Genomic DNA, 23,910 nt, shown 5'->3' on the forward strand with positions numbered 1-23,910 from the left:
AATTATTAAAATAATTTTACTAACATTATGTTTTTTTTTTTTAAATGCTGTCTTACCATTTCATTCATCACTTCATCTTAAATAAGGAACGAAATTATTAAGGAAAAAATCTCTAGAGTTGGTTTTCTATGTATTGTAGATTCATCAACTTTTTAGTAAAGGACTGTACATAATAAGCATTATTCCAAGATAAAATTACTCGTAGATACTGAATATGAACAATATTCATCCAATAGTTAAGAGGAATTACTGTACAAGACAGACATCATGTCATAAACCATGTGTGCTTAGTGAAAATATCGAAATTCGGTTTTTTCAAAATCAGAATACTTTCTCTTTATACCTCGTTTAATAAAGTAAAAATTAACACAGAATGAAAGTAATACCACAGTCTAGTATATATAGTCACGAAGCTTGAGTTTATGAGAGTACTACGAACAATAGACTGTGCAGGTACTATTTTGCATTGTCTGTAATCAGGTGATAGTACCGAGCCTAGCGGTTAGCAACTATCTATGGATGCATATTTACTACGTATTGAGCTTCATGACTGTATATACTAGACTGTGGTAATACCAAATAACCTAACCTGTAACCATCACACATCGAATCTTGGCCTTTTGTAACTGATCAATCGCTGGTAGAGTCTCTGGCTTCAGTGTGTTCTGCATTATCAGTAAGCCCAACAACTCCAAGTCGTTCTCCAACTGTGAAGAAAGTTTACGAATATCTTAAATTCCGTTTTGTACATAGAAAGCAGAAAATATGTTACTCAGCTTTCCTACATACAGTTTTTTATACTTGTAACATCTCAGTTACTGCACAAATTCATAGCAACAATTATCTACTACACCATACCAATGCTTTGAACTATTTTACAAACAAAATTTTAAATGAAGGTCAAGTAGGACTAATATGATACAGTAAAAAAAAAAGTCGGGCTAATTTGATACAGATTTTAAAATGTATCAAAGGCTCAACTTGAACATGTTTAAAACTACGATTATGGAAATACAATGAGGAGCAATATTGAACATAATTTTAAAAAATCATTATCAGCCTCATAAATGTATTAAAAGAAAAGACAGTTTTGTTGCTTCAAAAATCTTTACTGTGACACTCGTTTACTTCTGTTATTGCTCTTAAATGAATAAAGATACAATCATTTTTATTTTTTTTTTTTTACTCAGAACAATGTCAGCTTTATTTATCTCTAAAGAAAAACTGTGAATGTTTATCAGTGTAGCAGTAATTAAAGTATGAAAGAGAAGGGCTATTATGATAAGCCAGAAAGGCTGTTATATTATGTTTACTATGAAAGAAAATGACCAGATTGATCAATTTTCTAACTTAAAATAATTCATAACCTCTTGCGGAGTATTTCATAATTTCTCAGCCCTTGAGGGATGTTTGACTTAACATGTTGGAACCTACAATACAATATAAGTTAAAAAATTACACATGTAATAGTACATTATGCAACAAGTCTATAATGATAGTAATTAAGATGCGAGGATGTTTATGAAACAAGCGCAAGCGAGTTTCATAATTTTCATACGAGCATCTTAATTACCATTATAGGCAAGTTTCATACGACTTTTTATGCTCGACCATATTTCTAACTTGAAATTATTCATAAGTATTCATGTTATTCTTATGTGACTGGGGAGCGAACTGACCTTGTGCAATCTCGTAAATTGTGAGATGTGCGCAGACGCGAAAGTATTGATTTTTTCCGGGCAACGAATGTCGACGACCTTGATATAATCTAGTAAGATAAACGTTAAACTTGATATAACCTTGAAATTGAATTCGATATTGAAAAACGAGATGACAAATTGAATTTATTTGAATATTATTTACAATTAACGCTAATTATTATAGTAACATAACTTTCTGCGACAGTATTTGATTTCCAGCCTCCGTGACGTTTTGCTAGTTGTCTTTCGATTGCATATCCGAGAATAATCGAAAACCTGAACTTTACTGAATAGGTGTACTTTAATGACATGCATTAAAGGACTGCTACCAGGTGTATAATTACTACATTTCGGCATGGTCGAGCATAAACATATTTTTACTTATTTACCTAACAATTTTAGCATAATAGTCATTATTCTTACGGCTAAAAATTAACACCACTTTGGAAAATACATTCACCATTATTCAAAGACGTATTTTAATTTCTTTTAGCAATACAAACTGTATTACAATTTTCTCAATCTTTTTCCTTACACATAAAAAACTATTTGAAAATGTAGCAATTTTCTAGCATTGTCAGTAAGATGTTAAAGTTTAGTAAATTCTCTAAATTTTGATGGGAAAAAGAGGTCATGACAGAAGTTGCTAAATCTTAAGTCAATCTTAATGTGATTTCAACCAAACTTTTACAGGTGATGCATTAAGCATCTAGTGTATCACAATAGCCTTACTTCATTGCTCTGTACAATATGGCCAGATTCATAGCACTGTATCAGAATAGCCCTATGTGTATCACTATAACCCAAACAGAAGGCTATTATGAAACACTGGATTTGTTTTAATTTTATCCATTACTTACTTATTTACTGGCTTTTAAGAAACCCAGAGGTACATTGCCGCCCTCACATAAGCCCGCCATCGGTCCCTATCCTGAGCAAGATTAATCCATACTCTATCATCATATCCCACCTCCCTCAAATCCATTTTAATATTATCTTCCCATCTACGTCTCGGTCTCCCTAAAGGTCTTTTTCCCTCCGGCCTCCCAACTAACACTCTATATGCATTTCTGAATTCGCCCATACGTGCTACATGCCCTGCCCATCTCAAACGTCTGGGTTTAATTTTCCTAATTATGCCAGGTGAAGAATACAATGCGTGCAGTTCTGTGTTATGTAACTTTCTCCATTCTCCTGTAACTTCATCCCTCTTAGCCCCAAATATTTTCCTAAGCACCTTATTCTCAGACACCCTTAACCTATGTTCCTCTCTCAAAGTGAGAGTCGAAGTTTCACAACCATAAAGAACAACCGGTAATATAACTGTTTTATAAATTCTAACTTTCAGATTTTTTGACACCAGACTGGATGATAAAAGCTTCTCAATCGAATAATAACAGGCATTTCCCATATTTATTCTGTGTTTAATTTCCTCCTGAGTATCATTTAAATTGTTACTGTTGCTCCAAGATATTTGAACTTCTCCACCTCATCAAAAAATAAATTTCCAATTTTTATACTTCCATTTCGTACAATATTCTCGTCACGAGACATAATCATATACTTTGTCTTTTCGGGATCTACTTCCAAACCTATCTCTTTATTTGCTTCCAAAATTACAAATAAAAAATAAATTTAACCTCAAATCCGTCCTATATGTCTAAAGAAGCGCATGACTTAATTTTTTTTCAATTTGTATATGCTTTGATATAAAAATTATAGCAAAAGATTGATTTTTTGTATCATAATAGCCCCTACTTGACCTTACTTTATTTTGTTATAAATGAGCATCATAATGCAGCCTAAAACGTTTCTAATGTTGTGATCGTCAAAGATAATATGATAAGTTACTGTATATAAAAATTGAGGCTATTTTCATAACCTTTAATGACAATATTTACATCATCATCACTATCATCAACACACATTATAAAAATTCAAAGGAAACTAATGACAGAAACCATGACGACTATAAAAATATAAACTTATACCAGTATTTAATGTATAGAGTATCTGAAACCTCTTGGATCACAATAATACAGATAATAGATGTTGTTATGTTTTATTTAACGATGCTTGCAACTGCAGAGGTTATATCAGCATCGCCGGATGTGCCGGAATTTTGTCCCACAGGAGTTCTTTTACATGCCAGTAAATCTACTGACTTGAGCCTGTCGCATTTAAGCACACTTAAATTCCATCGACCTGTCCCGGGATCGAACCCGCAACCTTGGGCATAGAAGGCCAGCACTATACCAACTTGCCGACCAGATCGACCAGATAATAGAGGAGTTGGGTATTTTGAGACACGGAACTAGTAGTTGGAAATACATGTTTTACGTGTCATGAGATTTTGAACGAGACATAAGTTTGGGGAAAGTACAAAGTTGCTTTTGTTTTCATAACAAACAACTGCCTACCAAGTCGATGTTTGGTGGCATTTGCTTACAGAACAATAACGCAATCACAGCAAGTATTATATCTAACTCATACACTATTCCACATCTATTACAGTTGAACATGGTTTAAATAAAGAATTCAGAGGTCTGATGTGTACAGTAGTGGCATAAAAAACCAGACCGACGGAATAATCAAAGTCCCCGAAATGAGCCACTGTGCATGCCACGCCCACATTCATAAGATAGCGAGTAATCTACTGAAATTATTGTAGTTTCGACTGCTGACGTAGCCCATTTCGAAAGCCATTAGAAAATAAGCTGGTAAAATTCATTTTCTGGGAATAATAAGTTAAGTAAGTAGTAAAATATCGCTACAATCGAAAGTATTGGTAATAAATTTGAATAAGGGACAAAAGAAAATTTCCTTCCCAAGCAGGATTCGAACCACGAAAGTCTTAGTTACCAGTCTATCGTGCTGTCACTGTGGACAAGGCTCTGAAATCAGCTACAAGGGTCGGTCCGGTTTTTTTTGCCACTACTGTACTTAAATGCAATACTTTGGGCGAATTGGATAAAAAAGCTTCAATTCTTTGATTCATATAAGATAAAACCTGTATTTATACAAGTAGACTATATATGACTATTAAAATGGATTTGAGAGAGGTGGGATATGATGGTAGAGACTGGATTAATCTTGCTCAGGATAGGGACCAATGGCGGGCTTATGTGAGGGCGGCAATGAACCTCCGGGTTCCTTAAAAGCCAGTAAGTAAGTACATAAGTAAGTAAGTAAGACTATATGACTGTATAGATATTTTAAATATATAAAATTAAGGAAGAAAATACCAGAAGTCCCACGAAATAAAACAAGGAAATGAATATATTATGCATGCACATTTCTAAGAATCACTCAACTCAGATACCTGATCTCTGTTGATTCTTTGTGACTGTTTCCAACTGAATTTGGGATCCAGATTCTTATAAGCAAGAGCAATTACACGATAACCATTCAGTGTGTAATCCATAAGAAGAGAATCAAAGTTTTCAGGCACTGGAAGAGTCAATAACATCTATTATTAACACATGCACATTTAATACCTAAAAGTTTTAAAGAGTGCATTCAAGGTTTTTAGGTGTATGCATTAGATCAAGAAAATTACTCAAACGTCCTGCAATTTGCTTATTACTGCCACATGAGACAGATATAAATCAAGTAGAGCTCACACATTTTCAACAGTTCTCCAACTATTGTGTTGCAAAAACTGAACCAAAGAAAAGGTATACTGGGTGTTCATTTCAAAATGTGTCATGACGTCACTGTTGTTGGATCACCGATTTGAAGTGAGTTTCAGTTTATGTTAGAGAAGTTGCCTACTATTTAAGGCGTTCTTCAATCTGAACTTGAGAACGAGTACGGTATAACTTGAACGTCGTAGCAACAGATGGCGGTCTGTCCGGTATGTGTGCTACCATAACCTCTTTCCAACTGTGTTTTGCGCCGGCAAGTCGTACGCAGGGTATTTGTTATCATCGGTTGCGTACGGCAACATTCCACAACACAAATCAAATGCTCCGTGTCCATGTTGACCGTCGAAGTTAATGTCAACAAATACGTAAGTAATCGTCTTAACCCTCTCCCCATATCCCGACAGTACGTATTTCCAAACAGTTCACATTCCTGCCACTACCGGCGTTACCGTACGTATCGGCACGTACTCTTCAGAATGAACGCCGTACTTGCTAGCCAACTTCTCTGCCTCTTAGATTATACACCTGAGCTGCGGAAGTGTAGGAAGATTGAATTCTCTAGGCTCATCAGCTAGCCACATGACGGCATACAGCGAGCCAAGACACATTTTGAACTGAACACCCAGTAGTATATTATCTATCACCTGGAGGTGGTGTGGCATAAAATCCTAAACCTCACAGCAGGTATGAAACATTTCATGTTTAGTTTGGACGAATATCAGTGAGTGAGCAGTCTCTTTCAGTTAATGTTTTTAAGAAGATAAATCAACATGTATAGAAGGTGTAACAGAATAATTATTCCCAATCTTCTGATGTCACAGAGGACATGAAAATTAACGTTTTTTTTTTTTTTTTCCTTAATAAAGTAGTGTCCAGAAATGCTACATATAAAAGGCAGAGCTCATCACTCACATTATGGCTGCATTTATGTTTCAGCAGTTCTTGTTACCATGGAAATAATAATTGAAGTTAGTTTGTTGTTGTATGTCACAACAATCACATTTGGAGTGACACGAATTCTAAACCTGTGGAGAATCTCCACAATCAATGGAGGTTTTCTGTAAATATTTCGGAATGATTATTTTAATTCCTTACAGTGCGTAAAAATAATGTAGGTGAATGTCAAACTCTAGTTAACAGAAATACTAAAAGTTGTTGTTGCTTTCTAATGCCAGGCGTTTGACAATAAAGTCATTTGACCTCTTGCACTCCAATATTTTTCAAAGATATTATCATGGCCAGCCACTGAAACACAGATTTTGAGGTGTTCCGAATCCATTTCTTGGTTTGAGTTGCACAATGGACAGTTAGGGGACTGATATATTCCAATTCTATGCAGGTGTTTGGCCAAACAATCATGGCCTGTTGCCAATCTAAATGCAGCTACAGACGATTTTCGTGGTAAATCGGGAATTAACTGTGGATTTTGATGCAGAGAGTTCCATTTTTTCCCTTGGGATTGTGTTATCAAATTTTGTTTGTTGAAGTCTAAGTATGTAGATTTAATAAATCTTTTCACAGAGTAATACGTAGATTTAGTAACAGGTCTGTAAGTAGCAGTGCCGCCCTTCTTTGCTAAAGCATCCGCATTCTCGTTTCCCAGGAATCCACAGTGGGATGGTATCCATTGGAATACAATTCTTTTATTGAGTGATATTAATTGAGAGAGCATTTTAGTTATTTCTGCTGTTTGAGCTGAAGGTGTGTGTTTAGAGACTATTGATAGAATAGCTGCTTTGGAGTCTGACAATATAACTGCATTTTTAAATTTATTGATGTGGCATAGAAGATTCCTGAGACTTTCATTTATTGCAATGATTTCACCATTAAAACTTGTTGTTCCATACCCAAGAGATCTATAAAGTGAGAAGAGACAGCACATAACACCTGCACCGGCACCTTGTTCTCTAAAATCCTAAAAGTAGTTTCATCATATATCGATATCTGTCCCCGGAAATTGTAAAAAAAAAAAATCTGGTAACCTTAATGTAAATAATTCTCACTGTAAATAAACTAAAAGGTAATGCTCATGTCGAAAGTCACAATAATTTGAAGTAAGACCTTCGCCATGTTTTTTTATTGGTTATTTTACAACACTTCTTCAACTGCTATGGTTATATAGCATCTGAATGAGATGAAGGTGATAACGCCAGTGAAATGAGTCCAGGGTCCAATGCTGAAAGTTACCCAGCATTTGCTCTTATTCGGTTGAGGGAAAATAACGAAAAAAATCTCAATCAGATAACTTGTCCCAATCAGGATTTGAACCCGAGCCTGCTCATTTCATGGTCAGGCAAGTCTTCGTCATGTTGCTGGTGACATTTCTACACTAGGTATATGAGGAGCACTTAAGAAAGGGTCATCTCTTCAAGATTTTACTTACAAGTTCAGATAATTAAGGTACAATTTCTGTGTCGGGAAAACTTTCTACCAAAGATGACAAAGTTACTTGCGTCCACAGTAGACCTTAAGCTGTACCTGTCCCCTCAGTAGTGCAAAATGAGTAACGAAACTGCCACTTTATTGAGATGCCAGAAGACGAATGAAGCAAATCTTCAGTGTCTGCCATTAGAAACCAACTAAGTTTCTACCAATTTATTTCCTTTTCGATATAGTGCATATACTGGTAATAACCTGACCACTATGAAAATTAGACGCAATATAATTTAAAGAATATGTACAAAAGAAATTGTTGGACTTTACCAAATGACTAAATTCGGATTCTAAAATTTAAATATGCATTAAAATACAGGCCTGCATCGACCTTTACGGACAAAAAACCACATTTTTTTAATTAATGCCTTTCAAACTTTACTGATGGAGAAGACGTGAGAAAAAATCCTTTCTCACAAAATAAAATGCTATTTTTAACACTTTTATGCTAAATAACTATTGTTTGTTGCACCACATATGTAAATAGCAGAGCGCTGCATTGGAGTTAAATCGCTCGCTTGAACTCGGTCAAGTGTCGCACCCTCGAGTGAGATACGATCGGTCATGATATGCTCGTAATAAACAGAAGCACAGTACAAGGTCATCTAACTGACATGTTTATCTTGTATGGAAGGTGACAGATAAGATACACATATGTTTTGCTCACACGGTAAAAATAAGGCTTTATTTTCTGCGTTTATGACAAACGTTTAATGGAACAGTCAATGGAACGTACCAAAACAGGAACATGAAGTTATAAATAAAATAGTATGAAAAACTTCGATATACAGTTATTATTGCTAATTAATAATTATTCAATATTTGATTTTACGGCCGGGTAGCTCAGTTGGTAGAGCAGCTGGCTACGGACTGGAAGGTCTGGGGTTCGATCCCAGGTGGTGACAGGATTTTTTCTCGTTGCCAAACTTTCAGAACGGCCCTGAGGTTCACTCAGCCTCCTATAAAATTGAGTACCGGGTCTTTCCCGGGGGTAAAAGCCGGTCAGAGCGTGGTGCCAACCACACCACCTCATTCTAGTGCCGAGGTCATGGAAAGCATGGGGCTCTACCTCCATGCCCCCCAAGTGCCTTTATGGCGTGTTACGGAGATACCTTTACCAATATTTGATTTACCACATATATAATATGATAGGTCCATATATAGTGTTCCGCCTATATACTGCGACAATGTAGAAACGTTTTACAAAATATTATTGATATAGCAGTAGATTAGTAACAATATTAGTACAGAGATAACGTCAGAGAAAATATAATAGAACGAATAATCATGCTGCACAACTGTTACAGACGCAAAGACTGATACACTAATTATTATTATTATTATTATTATTATTATTACTATTATTATTATTACTAGAAAACTTGATACGGTTCTTGCATTACCGTGATTGTGTTCTCCGTTTATAATAATTACATTTACATCCAATAACATCTATTAGATGTGACAAAAACAAAATCACTCCTGTGTGGGAAAAAAAAAAAAAAAAAAAAAAAAAAAAAAAAAAAAAAAAAAAACCATTTACCTACAACATTTATATTACATTTTAAAGCAAGTTTTGTAGTTGTACTATGGAGAGGTTAGTTAAACATTGCCAAGTTTTGAAATGATAAACATCTATGATGTTACTACACAGTTCATCACTGTAACAAGAACGAATGTCTAACACTCGGCTTATACCGTTCGAGGATTTATTGCTCGTGACAATTTTACCTATCATGCATGTGTACTACCTATCGGATTATGCTATGAACTACTTGGCGATCGAGCGAAAATGTCCGATGCAGACCTCTGGTAAATAGAATCAATGGGTAAGGTTCAAAGAATTTAAAGACCTCAAAGTTAAAACAAATCTTACAGATATGATTTTAATGTTGTTAAAGCACTAACAGTTCATATGAAGGCAGTATAGTATGCATTTATATACTACATCCATAATTAAAACAAGAAATACAACAGTATTTTATCTCTTGTTAGTTACACAGCAACAAAAGCCGAGATAACAAAACCTATGAAACAGTGGCAAGATTATAACACAAAGGTACAGTTTTATAACAAAGTCGATGATTGAAAGAAGAAAAAAATTTTTTCAGAATCTTATAAGATACATGCTCAAGATGTCTGAACTGCTTGTGATATTTGCCGCTACAAATAAGCAGACATTCAAGATAAAGATACATCAATGAAAAAAGTTATCTTAATTCCAAAATATTACTAACCTGTTTCCTTTTTACACAGACTCCGGATTTTTTCTGGTGCTCCTTTAGTATACAGGGACATGTAGGGTGCTCCCAGTGTACGAGCTATCACAGACATGCACTGAGCGGCTGAACCAAATGGAAATTGGCGAATTATTCCAATCTGGTATGAAAACTGCAACAATAATAGTTATTTATAGTACTTGTGAGGTAAGTGCATCTTTATTGCGCAAGTGGAAAGATTTAAGCACAAGGCGACAGCCGAGTGCTTAAATTACACGAGTGCAATAAAGATCACGCTCACAAGTACCATACGTAATTTTATCCATGACCATAACGAAAAATTATGTTTTATAAAAGAAAATATGTTGAAAATAAGTCTTCATATAATCACATATCATGGCATGGATTTTAGAATCGATACGTGTACTAGGTAGGTCATGATGTAGGAGGCCATGATTAGTGAAGAATGGTATCTAAGGCGTTGGATAAATAACAAATTATAATTAATTAAATTTTAATATATATTATTTTCATTTTAAACGTGTATTTTCATCTTTTTGAAGTTTCAGGGATTATTTAGAAGTGTTCACGGGACTAATGTGATTAAAATAATTTCACATTTTACTTCTGTAAACTTAAGAGGAATATTAAAAAGTAATTAATCATCGTGTCTGTTTAGCTCAGTTGGCTAACGCATGTTGTTTTAAAATCCTATAAACCCAACTTCGCAGGTTCAAGTCTCCTCGCATCCCAAAAGGTAAGTTATTACAAACTTAAAAAAAAAAAATACATATTAGGCCTATATATGGATGCAATGCACAAATTACGACGTAGTAGATAGAGAAAAGAGAAGGAGATTGAGTGTATGTATATTTAAGAAATGGTAATAAAGAAGTAGAGGTAGTGACATCTAGTAACTAATATATTAACTTCTTGAGTAATAATAGTTGAATGGAAAAGTATACATGTGTGCCCAGGAAAATACTAATGAACTGTGAGATAAAGTTCAAACAGTGAGGTAAAGTCTTTATCTCACTAGTGGGATAAAGTAATGTTGAATAAAAGCCTACTTTACAAACGCAAAAGTATTTAGTAAAGGCATGTTTTTCGTTATGGTCATGGATAAACATTTTTTTTCTACATATAATTTAATATACATTCATCCAGTATTCTGGAACAGTATCAAAGAAGAATAGGCAATAACATTTTTACTTACATTAGCATCACCTGTTTCAAAATCATTTTCAAATTTCTTTAACTCATGTACCTGAAAATAAGAAGAGAATCTTGTGAAATAAAACATTTTCAATGTAACTGAGGAATATTCAATGCATCTCACTTAGAGTAGAACCCCTTTTTAACGAATCTCTGAGGCATTACTTTTTTTTTTCTTAAATATGGGTTTTTCTTAAAAGGAAGTTTACATAAAATGGGAAGGAAAGTCTAAAATAATTAGTACTAACATATGTGTTGTACAGGGTGGGCGAGAAGTCCCTTTACATGTTAAATGTCATCGGTTCTGGACAATGGCCACAGAAAATTGGTAACTGGGACAATTGGCCACAGAAAATTGGTAATAAGGACAATTCGCCACAAACAATTTGCCACAGATAGACAATTTGCCACAAATAGACAATTTGCCATAGATAGACAATTTGTCACACTGAGGTACAAAGATAAATCCATGACTTCCAGAAGCTCTATAATGTGCGAATGGATATAGAGATTAATAATTGTAAATTCCACTAAGTATTGCTATGTACATGTAAATTTGGCTTCAAAAATGTCCTGCTAGGTTGTGGCCTACAGCTCTCAAGTACCGGATGACGGTGCCTTCTGCCTTGTACCCCGGGTATTCTTCAACTATACGTGATATTCGTCTGTCCATGTCGATGTACTTCCGCTTCTTTTTGGTAGGAGAATGACCACCTTCCATCTCTCTACGCATCTGTTCACTTCTTCCACTTCCAACTGCAGTTGCTCCAGCACGTGATACAAGGAAGGATGCGCTTTATATATTAATTTGTTAGAGCCTCTTTCTGATTTTGTGAAGCGAATTTCTTCCGCCATAGTTCCGAATTAGTTTACAGCTTCTGGATTTGTCTTGTGTTACCATAGAAACATATTCTAAATTGTTGCGAATTTGAGTATTGCCTTGAATTTTAATGTGTGGCTAATTGTCTTTGATACGAATTTCAATTATGTGGCGAATTGTCTTTGATACCAAGTTGCCTCTGTGGCCAATTTTCTGTGGCAAGTTGTCCCCAACCCAAATGTTATGTTTCATTTAACGACGCTCGCAACTGCAGAGGTTATATCAGCGTCGCCGGATGTACCAGAATTTTGTCCCACAGGAGTTCTTTTACATGCCAGTAAATCTATTGACATGAGCCTGTTGCATTTAATAAGCACACTTAAATGCCATCGACCTGACCCAGGATCGAACCCGCAACCTTGGACATAGAATGCCAGCGCTATACCAACTCGCCAACCACGTCGACCTTTACATGTTATTAGCATAGTACAGTTAGATATGTAGATAAACATTGTTATGAATACAAAAAACATGTGTATATTTAATTTTATGAATAACATTGTGCAGAAGTTCATTAATCAACAACATCTGTGTGCTTTCCTCCATGTTCAATGCAAAGATTGATGCATCGTCATGTTCTTGTGTTATCTGCTGCAGCATAACGGGGATGGAATGCTAAGTGAACTCCGTCTTTCAGTTGATCGTTGTTTACGAACCTCTTCTTTCATTACGTCCCAGAGTGCATTGCCCGGTGTGATGAGGTCCGGACTTCATGGAGGCCATGGCAATAGTGCAGGAAGGTCTCGTAATCCACGTCCAATGCAGTGGTTTGGAAACAGTTCATTCAGTCGTGTGTGGACACTCACAGCAAAATGTTTTCTTCTCTCATGCAAATAACGTTGATCGTGATGGCGGCAGTTTTCCAACACGCACAGCGAAGTCCCTCAAAATGTCTGTCATTGTCTTCTTTGTGTTCTGACGTTCGTGAACCCACACAGAAGCCACCAAACCCTCTTCAACACTGAAAACACTTGTATCCACCATTGTTTAACTCTCTCGACTAAATGGAGTGGATCACGTTTTTCCTTCTCCTACTACCGAAGTGAAGTGACATGCGCAGGTCTCAGTTTATGCCAGGAAATGCGTATCTCAATAATGTGTAAAATAACAATAATATTAATAATAAATAAAGAGTGAATCTGCTCAACAGTAGTAAATTTAATAATATTAATAATAAATAAAGATTGAATCTGCTCAACAATAGTACCGGTAACATTGACAACAATAATAATATTAATACTAAATAAAGGGTGAATCTGCTCAACAATAGTATTGGTAACATTGAGTCCACACCTGTGGAGTAACGGTTAGCGCGTCTGGCCGCAAAACCAGGTGGCCCAGGTTCGAATCCCAGTCGGGGCAAATTACCTGGTTGAGGTTTTTTCCGGGGTTTTCCCTCAACCCAATACGAGCAAATGCTAGGTAACTTTCGGTGCTGGACCCCGGACTCATTTCACCGGCATTATCACCTTCATATCATTCAGACGCTAAATAACCTAGATGTTGATACAGCGTCGTAAAATAACCCAATAAAAAAAACATTAATTGACAACAATAATAATATTAATAATAAATAAAGATTGAATCTGCTCAACAATTGACAATACTAATAACATGTAAAAGGACTTCTCGCCCAGCCTGTATAGCAAACATTATAATCATTTAATTAGGCCTAGGTCTACAATTATTATTTACAATACATTTCATTGTAATATTTTCTAACTCTTCTAATGGTGAGGCACGAATATTTTTCCTTTTGGTTGAAACTGAACCACTGAAACTAGGCAATGAAATTTTTTTTTCGCTCTTCATTATTCCCCATAATGAAGTAGTTGGCTAATCATGCATTTTCTTTTTGCTATATGTGATAGTGTTATTTGAGGATTAGCCTCGACATCCCATATTATTTTCACTTTCTGTCTGATAGTTAATTTCTTCTGTTTAGTCGCCATTGTAATGGTGCATAAACAGCATACACTAACAAAAAAACTTAAAAACAGGATTCACGCAATTCACTACAACAAAGCAAGCAAAGCAACCTGTTTGTAAAATGCAAAAGAAGACCACAAAGAACAATAAAGAATAATGTGCCGCGTGGTGCCGCATTATTATCAATTGAAATAAGCTATCGAATATGCCAGTACTATTGACGTTTTTTTTAGTTGGTTATTTAACGGCGCTGTATCAACTACGAGGTTATTTAGCGTCGATGAAATTGGTGATAGCGAGAAGGTATTCAGCGAGATGAGGTCGAGGATTCGCCATAGATTACCTGGCATTCACCTTACAGTTGGGGAAAACATCGGAAAAAATCCAACCAGGTAATCAGCCCAAGCGGGGATCGAACCCGCGCCCAAGTGCAACTTCAGATCGGCAGGCAAGCGCCTTAACTGACTGAGCCACGCCAGTGGCTCATTACTATTGATTATTTATTGAAAGTGAAATCGATATTTCGGGTTTCATTAACACAAAGTCCACTTGAAAAGTCGGCAGGAATTAATTACATTATTCTTATGGTAATTGGCTGGTACTTAACAGATTGTTCCTTAAAAAGAGAACGTTAAAATGGGGTTTTACTGTATTTTACCAAAATAATTCCATCAATGGCATATCAGAAAATTTCGATCTCTCTCCAATAGTTATCTCTCGAGGTCCTTTGACTCAATTACGAAAAACATATTCAAGTTTACTCTTTCTTACATCACCCAGACTAATATCAATTTTAGAATTACTGATAAATTAAAAATGTGTTGTAAATTTGAGAATTCAGGGACCATGGATACTTACGCCAAGTTCTCTTGTTCTCGGCATCACTACAGTTGGACACAGCATATCAAATCGATTTGTATCCTGCCCAGGTTCTTCCAGCTCCTGTGTACACAAATATTACTGCTTCAAACAACAGAAAGACGTTCTGTGTTTTTAGTATAACTAGTTGCAATAATTATGAAGGCAGAAGAACAAGGAAAAAAGAATATAATCTTTATGTACAGGATGATTCGTGATTGACGCGCACAACTTGTTTCATAGAGTATTTTCTTTCTAATTGCTTTTATGAGAGATTTGGAGATTGAAAACTTATCTACATATTTGAATTACCCATTGTGTGGCTTCAAACATCTTCATGTCCAGTGGGTCGCCAATCATTTCTCCATTGATACGTGTAAGGGAATGGCATGTGGCCATGCCAGCTATGAAAGGTGATGTCACAGGCAATACTGATGGATCTTGAAGAGGTTGAGGACTGAATTTTGAATTCTGTGTTGGCAGCACTCCCCACAGGTCCAATCCTTCTTCGGTCAACGTTCCTGTCTGCACATATATTTTACTTAAGTATATTACAGTGCATCAAAGAATGAATGTCGCCCAGTGGCGGCTTCTCAAGGGGGTTGCAGGTTTGTACACCCCCCCCCAGTAATGTTCCTAATCTCCCGGCTTTGTTACTATTAAAAATATAATTTTATTTTACAATTTTCATTCATGACTATCTGCAGCTGGCGTCTTGTTTTGTACGTCTGCAGGAGCCTCCGAGCCTCTTGGTTTGCAAAGATGTTGAAAACCTAGGGAAGGTAGTTTATAGAGATGTTTGGCTAGTGTGGGGACAGGGGGGTTAGAGGCGTGGTCTACTGCTTTCCTCATTGAGAACGGTTTGTCGCACTCCCTGACATGGACACCAACGTCAGTGCAGAAGAAACTAAATTCACTGGGAAAGTATCTGTTTCAACTAGACATTATTCCGAAGTAATGAGCATGAAAAATGTATTCATTCGGCTTGTGCAACGAACAGTCGCATATTTCGCATATTACTTTCTCAATCTACATGCACACAAACGGCACAATACATAAAGGAGCTTGTATTTTGCTTTAAAGTTCTAAGAGTTGTCGTTCTGACAATAAGTGCTGCTATCTCCCGACAGCCTACAAAAGCTGCATTTGAATTTTATGAACGAAAACGTTGCACTTGGTACTTGGTAGCATTCTGATGACGATTCTGTGCTCAAATGTTTTTCATGAGGGTAAATCGCAATATAGAGAGCTCCATCCACGACCCCTTCCACTTTTGGACTTTCTGTATAAATAGGTATGCTTGTATTTAGTCATTTTACTTATTAATTGCATATAAATTAGCTTTGTATGTATACGCCCTCAGGTATAGGCCTACACGGTTTTAACTTTAAAGTAAAGTATGTTTAACTCCTCTCCGATATCCATTGTACACCACCATATTTTCAAACCACAAGCCGCCACTGATGTCGCCTAAATACCAGGTGGAAGGAAGAACGAAATGAACATACAGCACATAACGAGAATAACATATTTGCGTTAAATATTAATTATATCAGTGCAGAGAAGGTTACATTTAATACATAAAACCTCCAATATAATCATTTAATGTAACTCCTGTGCCAACAAAGTTGAGGTTCCATTTCAAAGCTGCCCTCAGGATTAATCGAAGTTTATTAAATTCTGACAGATAATTAATACTTCTAACAATTAGGGAAAACACGGGAATTTTACTTGAAGCAAGTAAAGCGATAGGTTTGGTATTAAATTACGAAAAGACAAAGTGTATGATTATGTCTCGTGACCAGAATATTCTATGATATGGAAACATAAAAATTGGAGATTTTATCCTTCGAAGAGGTGAAAAAATTCAAATATCTTGGAGCAACAGTAACAATTATAAATGACACTCGGGAGGAAATTAAATGCAGAATAAATATGGGAAATGAGTGTTATTATTCGATTGAGAAGCTTTTGTCATCTAGTCTGCTGTCAAAAAATCTGAAAGTTAGAATTTATTAAACAGTTACATTACCGGTTGTTCTGTATGGTTGTGAAACTTGGACTCTCACTTGAGAGAGGAACAGAGATTAAGAATGTTTGAGAATAAGGTTCTTAGGAAAATATTTGGGGCTAAGAGGGATGAAGTTACAGGAGAATGGAGAAAGTTACACAACGCAGAACTGCACGCATTGTATTCTTCACCTGACATAAATAGGAACATTAAATCTAGATGTTTGAGATGGGGAGGGCATGTAGCACGTATGGGCGAATCCAGAAATGCATATAAAGTGTTAGTTGGGAGACCAGAGGGAAAAAGACCTTTAGGAAGGCCGAGACGTAAATGGGAGGATAATATTAAAATGGATTTGAGGGAGATGGGATATGATGATAGAGACTGGATTAATCTTGCACAGGATAGGGACTGATGGTGGGCTTATGTGAGGACAGCAATGAACTTGCGGGTTCCTTAAAAACCATTATGTAAGTAAGTAATTAATAATTCTACATTTAACGTCTATCTTCAACCACAGAGAGCATTTAGAGGCGACGAGATGATACCAAAACAATGGTAGAACGAAAGTTCAAAAGAAAATCTGTCTCACAGATGTTTCATTAAATAAATTCTGAAAATCTACAGATAATAATGTTTTATTCTCCAGTAATAAATACGAAGAATTTTAATCCCTATTATAGTCATATTATAACAATATTTTATAAATGTCTCTACAATATGTACCCAGATACAGCAGTGAAAAAGTACCACCTACTTCATACTATTGAAGCAAGTAGCATACTGAATATCTATACACCCTATAAGTGGATAATGTATAATGAACAAGTAACATAGCCCTATAATATTTAAGGGAGCAGCACACAATGAATCACTACAACAGAGTAGCAATCACAATAACATGGCCTGCAGTTCCAGAAAGTATGACGACATCGCCAGTGTTTTATCTAGACCACGTGAAATAACAATAACAAACTCTGAAATAACAGGCATGACCCATGCACCAATGATTACAGTCTCCAGTGTATCCCTTGACAATCATTTACAGAGGTGGTACATGCACATCTGCGGTGATCTAGTGTTATAATTATTCAAAACAACTGCGGGAATTAACGTAATTATGTTTGTGTAACCTATCGCGTAATTATTACACATCTGTGCACTCCAAACAAGGATTACACGTGAACAGTGAGTAAATGAACACATTTTTAACATAAAAGCAAGATAGGAATTTTAATATCCAGGATTACTAATCTGTTATTACACAACAAATAATATATATTAACCATTATCAATATCATCATCATCACTATATTAATAAATAGTGGAAAATAGCAAAAATGAAATATTTACTAAAAAAAAAAGGGACCTTTCACACTGTACTGCAATCCAATTTGTACTATAAATGACAATAACCAAATTTTTTATTCCATGGACAGTGGCGTAATTAGAGGCTTGAGGCCCCTAGAAAAGTTTTAAAATGGGCCCCACACAATTTTTGAGTTAAAAAAAATAACACACTTATATGTCTTATAATGTTTGAATAATATCTTTACCATGCATATTATAAATACGTAACTCTAAATCAGGGATGTCAAAACGCCTACACTGCGTGCTCTCAAGAACCCGCAAAACATTTCCTTAAGAGCGATGACTGTACTTTATTTAGCTGATAAGTGAACCTTGTTGGATTTGTATTGCTTGTAGTATGAGCACGTAATTCAGGCGTTTCGACATCCCTGCTCTAAATATAACTTTATTTATATACAAAATAGTTATATAGAATTTATTTCTAATCAAATTTCATTACTGTGCGTATAACAATGAAAGTCGTTTCTTCTTGCTTTGACCTCGGCATAGTTATAGTTACCTATCTAGTACTTCTTCGAATTCCAGCTTCCTAGTCGACTGAAGATTCATGAATATTTTATTGCTTCATTTATTTTCTTCCAGCTATCCAAATGCTATGAAGTTTTTTTGGAGTCTATCCAAAAAAAAATGCAGCTTGATTCACAGATTGCCTTCTTAATAACATAAGCAAGTACTTTCAATGTTGTCCTGATTTTGAATTTGTATAACAACACTTTCCTGAAAAACTTCTTTCGTTAATTCTATTGTCTTTACAAAAGAAGTCGTTAGGCTTACAGTGTTCATAGTGTCCACTTTCTATAACAAATCTCTTTACGTGATCGTTTGCTTCTTTGAAATTCGTTCTTTCAAGTCAGAAATCTTAGAGTCAGTTTATTACTTATAAATTCATTGCTACACGGAAATAAATACTAATTCATTGTTACACAGAAATAAATACCGTGTATTTAATATTTAATGCTAAGAATGCCCTTGTAATAAATAAAAACATAATAATAATAATAATAATAATAATAATAATAATAATAATAATAATAATAATAAAAGGTCCCTATCACCACAGCATGGTGCGTCCATATGTTGTGGATCGAGGAGACGGCCTCCAGATATGGAGGGTAGCTGTGAATATATTGAATAAGCAGTCGTGGGGTGGTCCTCCAGCTTGGGGTTGGGTGAAGGGCTAACAACCCATCACCGTAAAAAACAGCTTGTTACGAAACTTTCAAATAAGCCTCGGAATGAGACTGATTCTCTGGTACGACCACAGCAAAGGAATAAGGTTTTGAGATTTGGTACTTGGAATTATCATCCAGTCTGCTGTCAAAAAATTTGAAAGTTAGAATTTATAAAACAGTTATATTACCGGTTGTTCTTTATGGTTGTGAAACTTGGACTCTTACTTTGAGAGAGGAACATAGGTTAAGGGTGTTTGAGAATAAGGTGCTTAGAAAAATATTTGGGGCTAAGAGGGATGAAGTTACAGGAAATGGAGAAAGTTACACAACACAGAACTGCACGCATTGTATTCTTCACCTGGCTTAATTAGGAACATTAAATCCAGACGTTTGAGATGGGCAGGGCATGTAGCACGTATGGGCGAATCCAGAAATGCATATAGAGTGTTAGTTGGGAGGCCGGAGGGAAAAAGACCTTTGGGGAGACCGAGACGTAGATGGGAAGACAATATTAAAATGGATTTGAGGGAGGTGGGATATGATGATAGAGACTGGATTAATCTTGCTCAGGATAGGGATCAATGGCGGGCTTATGTTAGGGCGGCAAAGAACCTCCAGGTTCCTTAAAAGCCAGTAAGTATGTAATAGGTATAAAAATGGTGGACTTACACATTACCTGCAAGGTAGTACAGTATTCTAATAAATCTCGTTCTTAAAAACAATTCATCTGAAACCTATATTGCACTGGCACTTTTGCTATAAAATTGTCAGAAAGATGCTAATACAAACATATGACAATCACTATTTTATTAGGACACAATTTTGTACTATAAAATTGTCAGAAAGATGTAAATAGAAGGATACCACAATTACTATCTTATTTCGTAAATCTTGAAACCCTGTACTGGGAAATCTGCTATAAAAATCGTATTGGGAAATTTTGGGAACCAAATATATTGGGAAGTAAGGATAGTGGGAGAAAATGCTTTGGAAAATTAGGTTTAGGAAACAAGTGTATTGGGAAATATAGTTATTTGGAAAACATTTTTTGGGAAGAAGTATGGGGTAATCATTTGTAAAACTATAAGAATTTATTAACTGCTTTAAAAAATTAAAAATTAACAAACCTTATCAAAGCAGACGAGTTTCACTTTTCCACTGACATTGATTCGTGGTGGAGAAATGCAGAAAATTCCTTGCTTCTTGAGTCTGTTTTGCGAGTACACTGTGCCAGCAGTCATAGCGGCCGGTAGTGCAGGAGGTACCACAATTGTTATAATATCCAAAGTTCGCAGAAGAATAGTTTCAACAGAAGCCTGAAATCCCAAAGTTATAATTACTCAGCTGTGATGGTTTCCATGGTCAAATGTTCACACATGTGACTCCACCATAACATAAACAAGACAGATATGCAAAGTCCTAGATCAGCCAGGATCCTCCGAGTTTTATATCTAACATTTTCTTGTATTTAAGCAATATTTTTTGTATACAGCTGTGTTAGTTTTGAGAAATAATGTAGCAAAATTAGACAAAACCAATGTAACTGCATAACCTAAAATTTCACCACATTCTGTTGTTGTTGTTTACTAATGTTCTTGGCTTTTTGATGCCCTCCATTTGCCATCTTGCATCCCGTAATATTTCCCTAGCTTAGAATATTCATCTGCATCAATTTTTGTGATGGCTTTACACTTGAGGGGATGGTCCTTATTCATTACTTTTTCATCACATTCTTATGTTAGTAATTTACAGTAAAATTTCATCTATACGTTTTTATGGGGATCTGAAGAAGAAAATGTATAACTGAGAAAAATATATAAGTAACTGAAATGACATTTCATAATAATAACATGTGAAACAGCTTTGAAGACTATATGGAGAGAACAAGTTAAGTCAATTTAGTAAAATTTTCACAAGAGAAATGTATAACTTCACAGTTAAGTCATCTTTGAGTCTACAATACAATATACTTATATTTATAGCACATAGCCTGTAATTTAATACTGATGAAGCCTATTATAATTGTATTGTTTAATGGCTAATAAAGATTATGATTATGAATGTAAGATTATTTGTAGGAAATCTTGACTGCTTAGACTGATGTAAGTATTACATTTCAAACTCCAACCCAGAAAATTTTACGACATTGACTTATCTTATTCTTCTAGACTAGACGCCAGTTGGGAAGGCGGTCGGCTGCTAGCGTTTGCGTCGAGAGAGACAGATAGTGAGAGAAAGGCAATGTACAGCATTGCCACATTGTACTTCACGCGCGCGCGCAATACAAGTAGCTGAGGAGAGAATTTCAATTTTAAAAAGACAATAATGACCTTAGCCGTTGATTACTGCAAGCATGACAAACCTTTTATCAGAACATTATCAAATCTTACATTCTATTAATAATGCTTATACCAAGTTTTAAGATTTTTATGTGCGGTATTATATTATTATTATTAGTATTAGTATTATTATTATTATTATTATTATTATTATTATTATTATTATTATTATTATTATGTTATTGCACAGTTTTAATTCGAAATGTATACGGTGTATTACTAGAAAAAATGATAACACTATTTAAGGAGAAATTGTATTTAGGTCTATTTCTAGGAGCAAATTATTTTAGCTAGTTAAATATCCTAAAACAATAAGTACGAGTACCATGTTATATTGTCACATTTCGGTCACATTTAATATAAATTAGGATTTAATGAATATTCAGTACCTGGTTTTAATCGAAGTCGCTGATTCTCTCATCAGTCCCGTCAGATTCTTCAGAGTCGGATTCTCGAAGGTACATATCTAACTGTACGTTGCAGCACACTTTTATTAAAATCATCTAATTCAGAGGATGTTTTTTCACGACGAGGATATTTTCCAGAAGAACGAAACCGTGGCAGTTCCGCTCACATTAAAAGATTTGTTTCCTTCACTAACAATTTTTTGCACGGTTCACAAACCCACACCACATGCTTCTGCAGTCGTCCCTGCACGTTGGCAACGTTGCGGCCAGCACCATGATGCCCAGCAGAGTTCTGCTCGTTAATGTTTTTAAAATAATTATATACCTTAAACACTATTTCCCACGCCTGCCTGTGCAGTACTTGTCTTTTTATAGTATCTCCTTCCATTTATTTATCTTACACATACACAGTATATGTTAGTTTTACTTATTCGATGTTTTAAAACACTCACACGTGAACAAAGTAACTCGAGAAGCACTTGTTACTGACTGATTCTGATTGGTTCTCCTGTTCAAGCTTGTGACGTCACATGCCATACAGGCTACGACGCATCTAGTAGCCGCCCGCCTTCCGAATTGCCGTCTAGTCTAGTGTCATCTTCATTTATTTCTATTATTTTACAAAAAAAAAAATTAGTTATTTTTTACTGCTTGCTCCTAAGGAATAAACCATGCCCCCAAATTGTGATAATTATTCCATAATTTGTTCAGTTGCATCATGGAGTGTCACAAAATTTTTCAACAGTAATCTCACTAGACGTTTTGATTTATCTAGAGAAAATCAAAACTCGAGTGGGATTTAATTGACTATTACACGATTAGAAGAAAGTATATAAAGATTAGAAGTAACAAAGTACTCCAATACAATAAAATATTAATTGACTTACGAAAATACAACTGTCTTTAAATGTTTTTTTATACCATCTCAACATTACAAATATTACGCTAGATGCATGCTAGATGGCAGTAGTGAACAATGCCTTCTCGTAGAGATCTATACACGATGGCAATGTTACTAGTCAAGAAGGCTTTGTTGATTCAGTTTCATTTTTATTAAGACAGTTTCATTCCACTTCAATTATCCGAATCCCAGTAATCAACGTCACTTGACAGATGATTTTCAATAAATCTTAATATTAAACAATCTCTGATACGTGACTATCCATAATATCATATAGCAGAAGCTATAACATAACCTAACTAATATACACAAGTATTAGAAAAGTTTTAATTAACGACGATGACATAAAAAATAAACATGAATAATTTTAAAAGGAATAATTATTGAATGCACAATTTTCAAATTTGAATGTGGTTGGTGGTTCAATTGATGTTATATTGGAAGTGTGTGTAATAGAAGTGGAACTCGTTGATTTAGGCCTACATGGTGTATGCAACTTATTCAAGATTTACGAATAGTGCTCTTCATTTATTTGTAAATCGGATTTCAGAAGATGCATACGTATGATCAGTGATTTTTATTAATTCTTGTTCTTGAATGCCAATGCGAGTCATATTTGAAACTGCTGTGCATCGACTGGAGTGGTTTGTAATTATATATATTATTTTTTTTGACGTCCAGACCAGCGCAGTTTCAAATGTTGGCAAACAAAGAAACAAATGCTAGGGACGCAATAAAATTAAACAAATGCTAGGGACGAGATAAAATTAAACAAATGCTAGGGACGCAATAAAATTGTACGATAAGCAGCCATGATTGGTTGAAATA

General features: G+C 35.3%; 1 protein-coding gene across 1 annotated transcript in view; it reads right to left on the reverse strand.

Moving 5' to 3' along the window:
- LOC138714800 (polyamine-transporting ATPase 13A3-like) overlaps positions 1-23,910 on the reverse strand; it is a 92,653-nt gene that overhangs the window by 38,508 nt on the left and 30,235 nt on the right. Inside the window, exons 8-14 of the mRNA XM_069846948.1 lie at positions 20,563-20,751; positions 15,194-15,406; positions 14,882-14,965; positions 11,216-11,266; positions 10,018-10,171; positions 5,023-5,150; positions 590-707 (exon numbers count right to left, since the gene is read on the reverse strand). Of these exons, the coding sequence (XP_069703049.1) occupies positions 590-707; positions 5,023-5,150; positions 10,018-10,171; positions 11,216-11,266; positions 14,882-14,965; positions 15,194-15,406; positions 20,563-20,751 (937 nt within the window). The remainder of the gene's footprint in view (positions 1-589; positions 708-5,022; positions 5,151-10,017; positions 10,172-11,215; positions 11,267-14,881; positions 14,966-15,193; positions 15,407-20,562; positions 20,752-23,910) is intronic.

Source organism: Periplaneta americana, chromosome 15 (genome assembly GCF_040183065.1).
Source record: "Periplaneta americana isolate PAMFEO1 chromosome 15, P.americana_PAMFEO1_priV1, whole genome shotgun sequence".
Lineage (NCBI taxonomy): Eukaryota > Metazoa > Arthropoda > Insecta > Blattodea > Blattidae > Periplaneta > Periplaneta americana.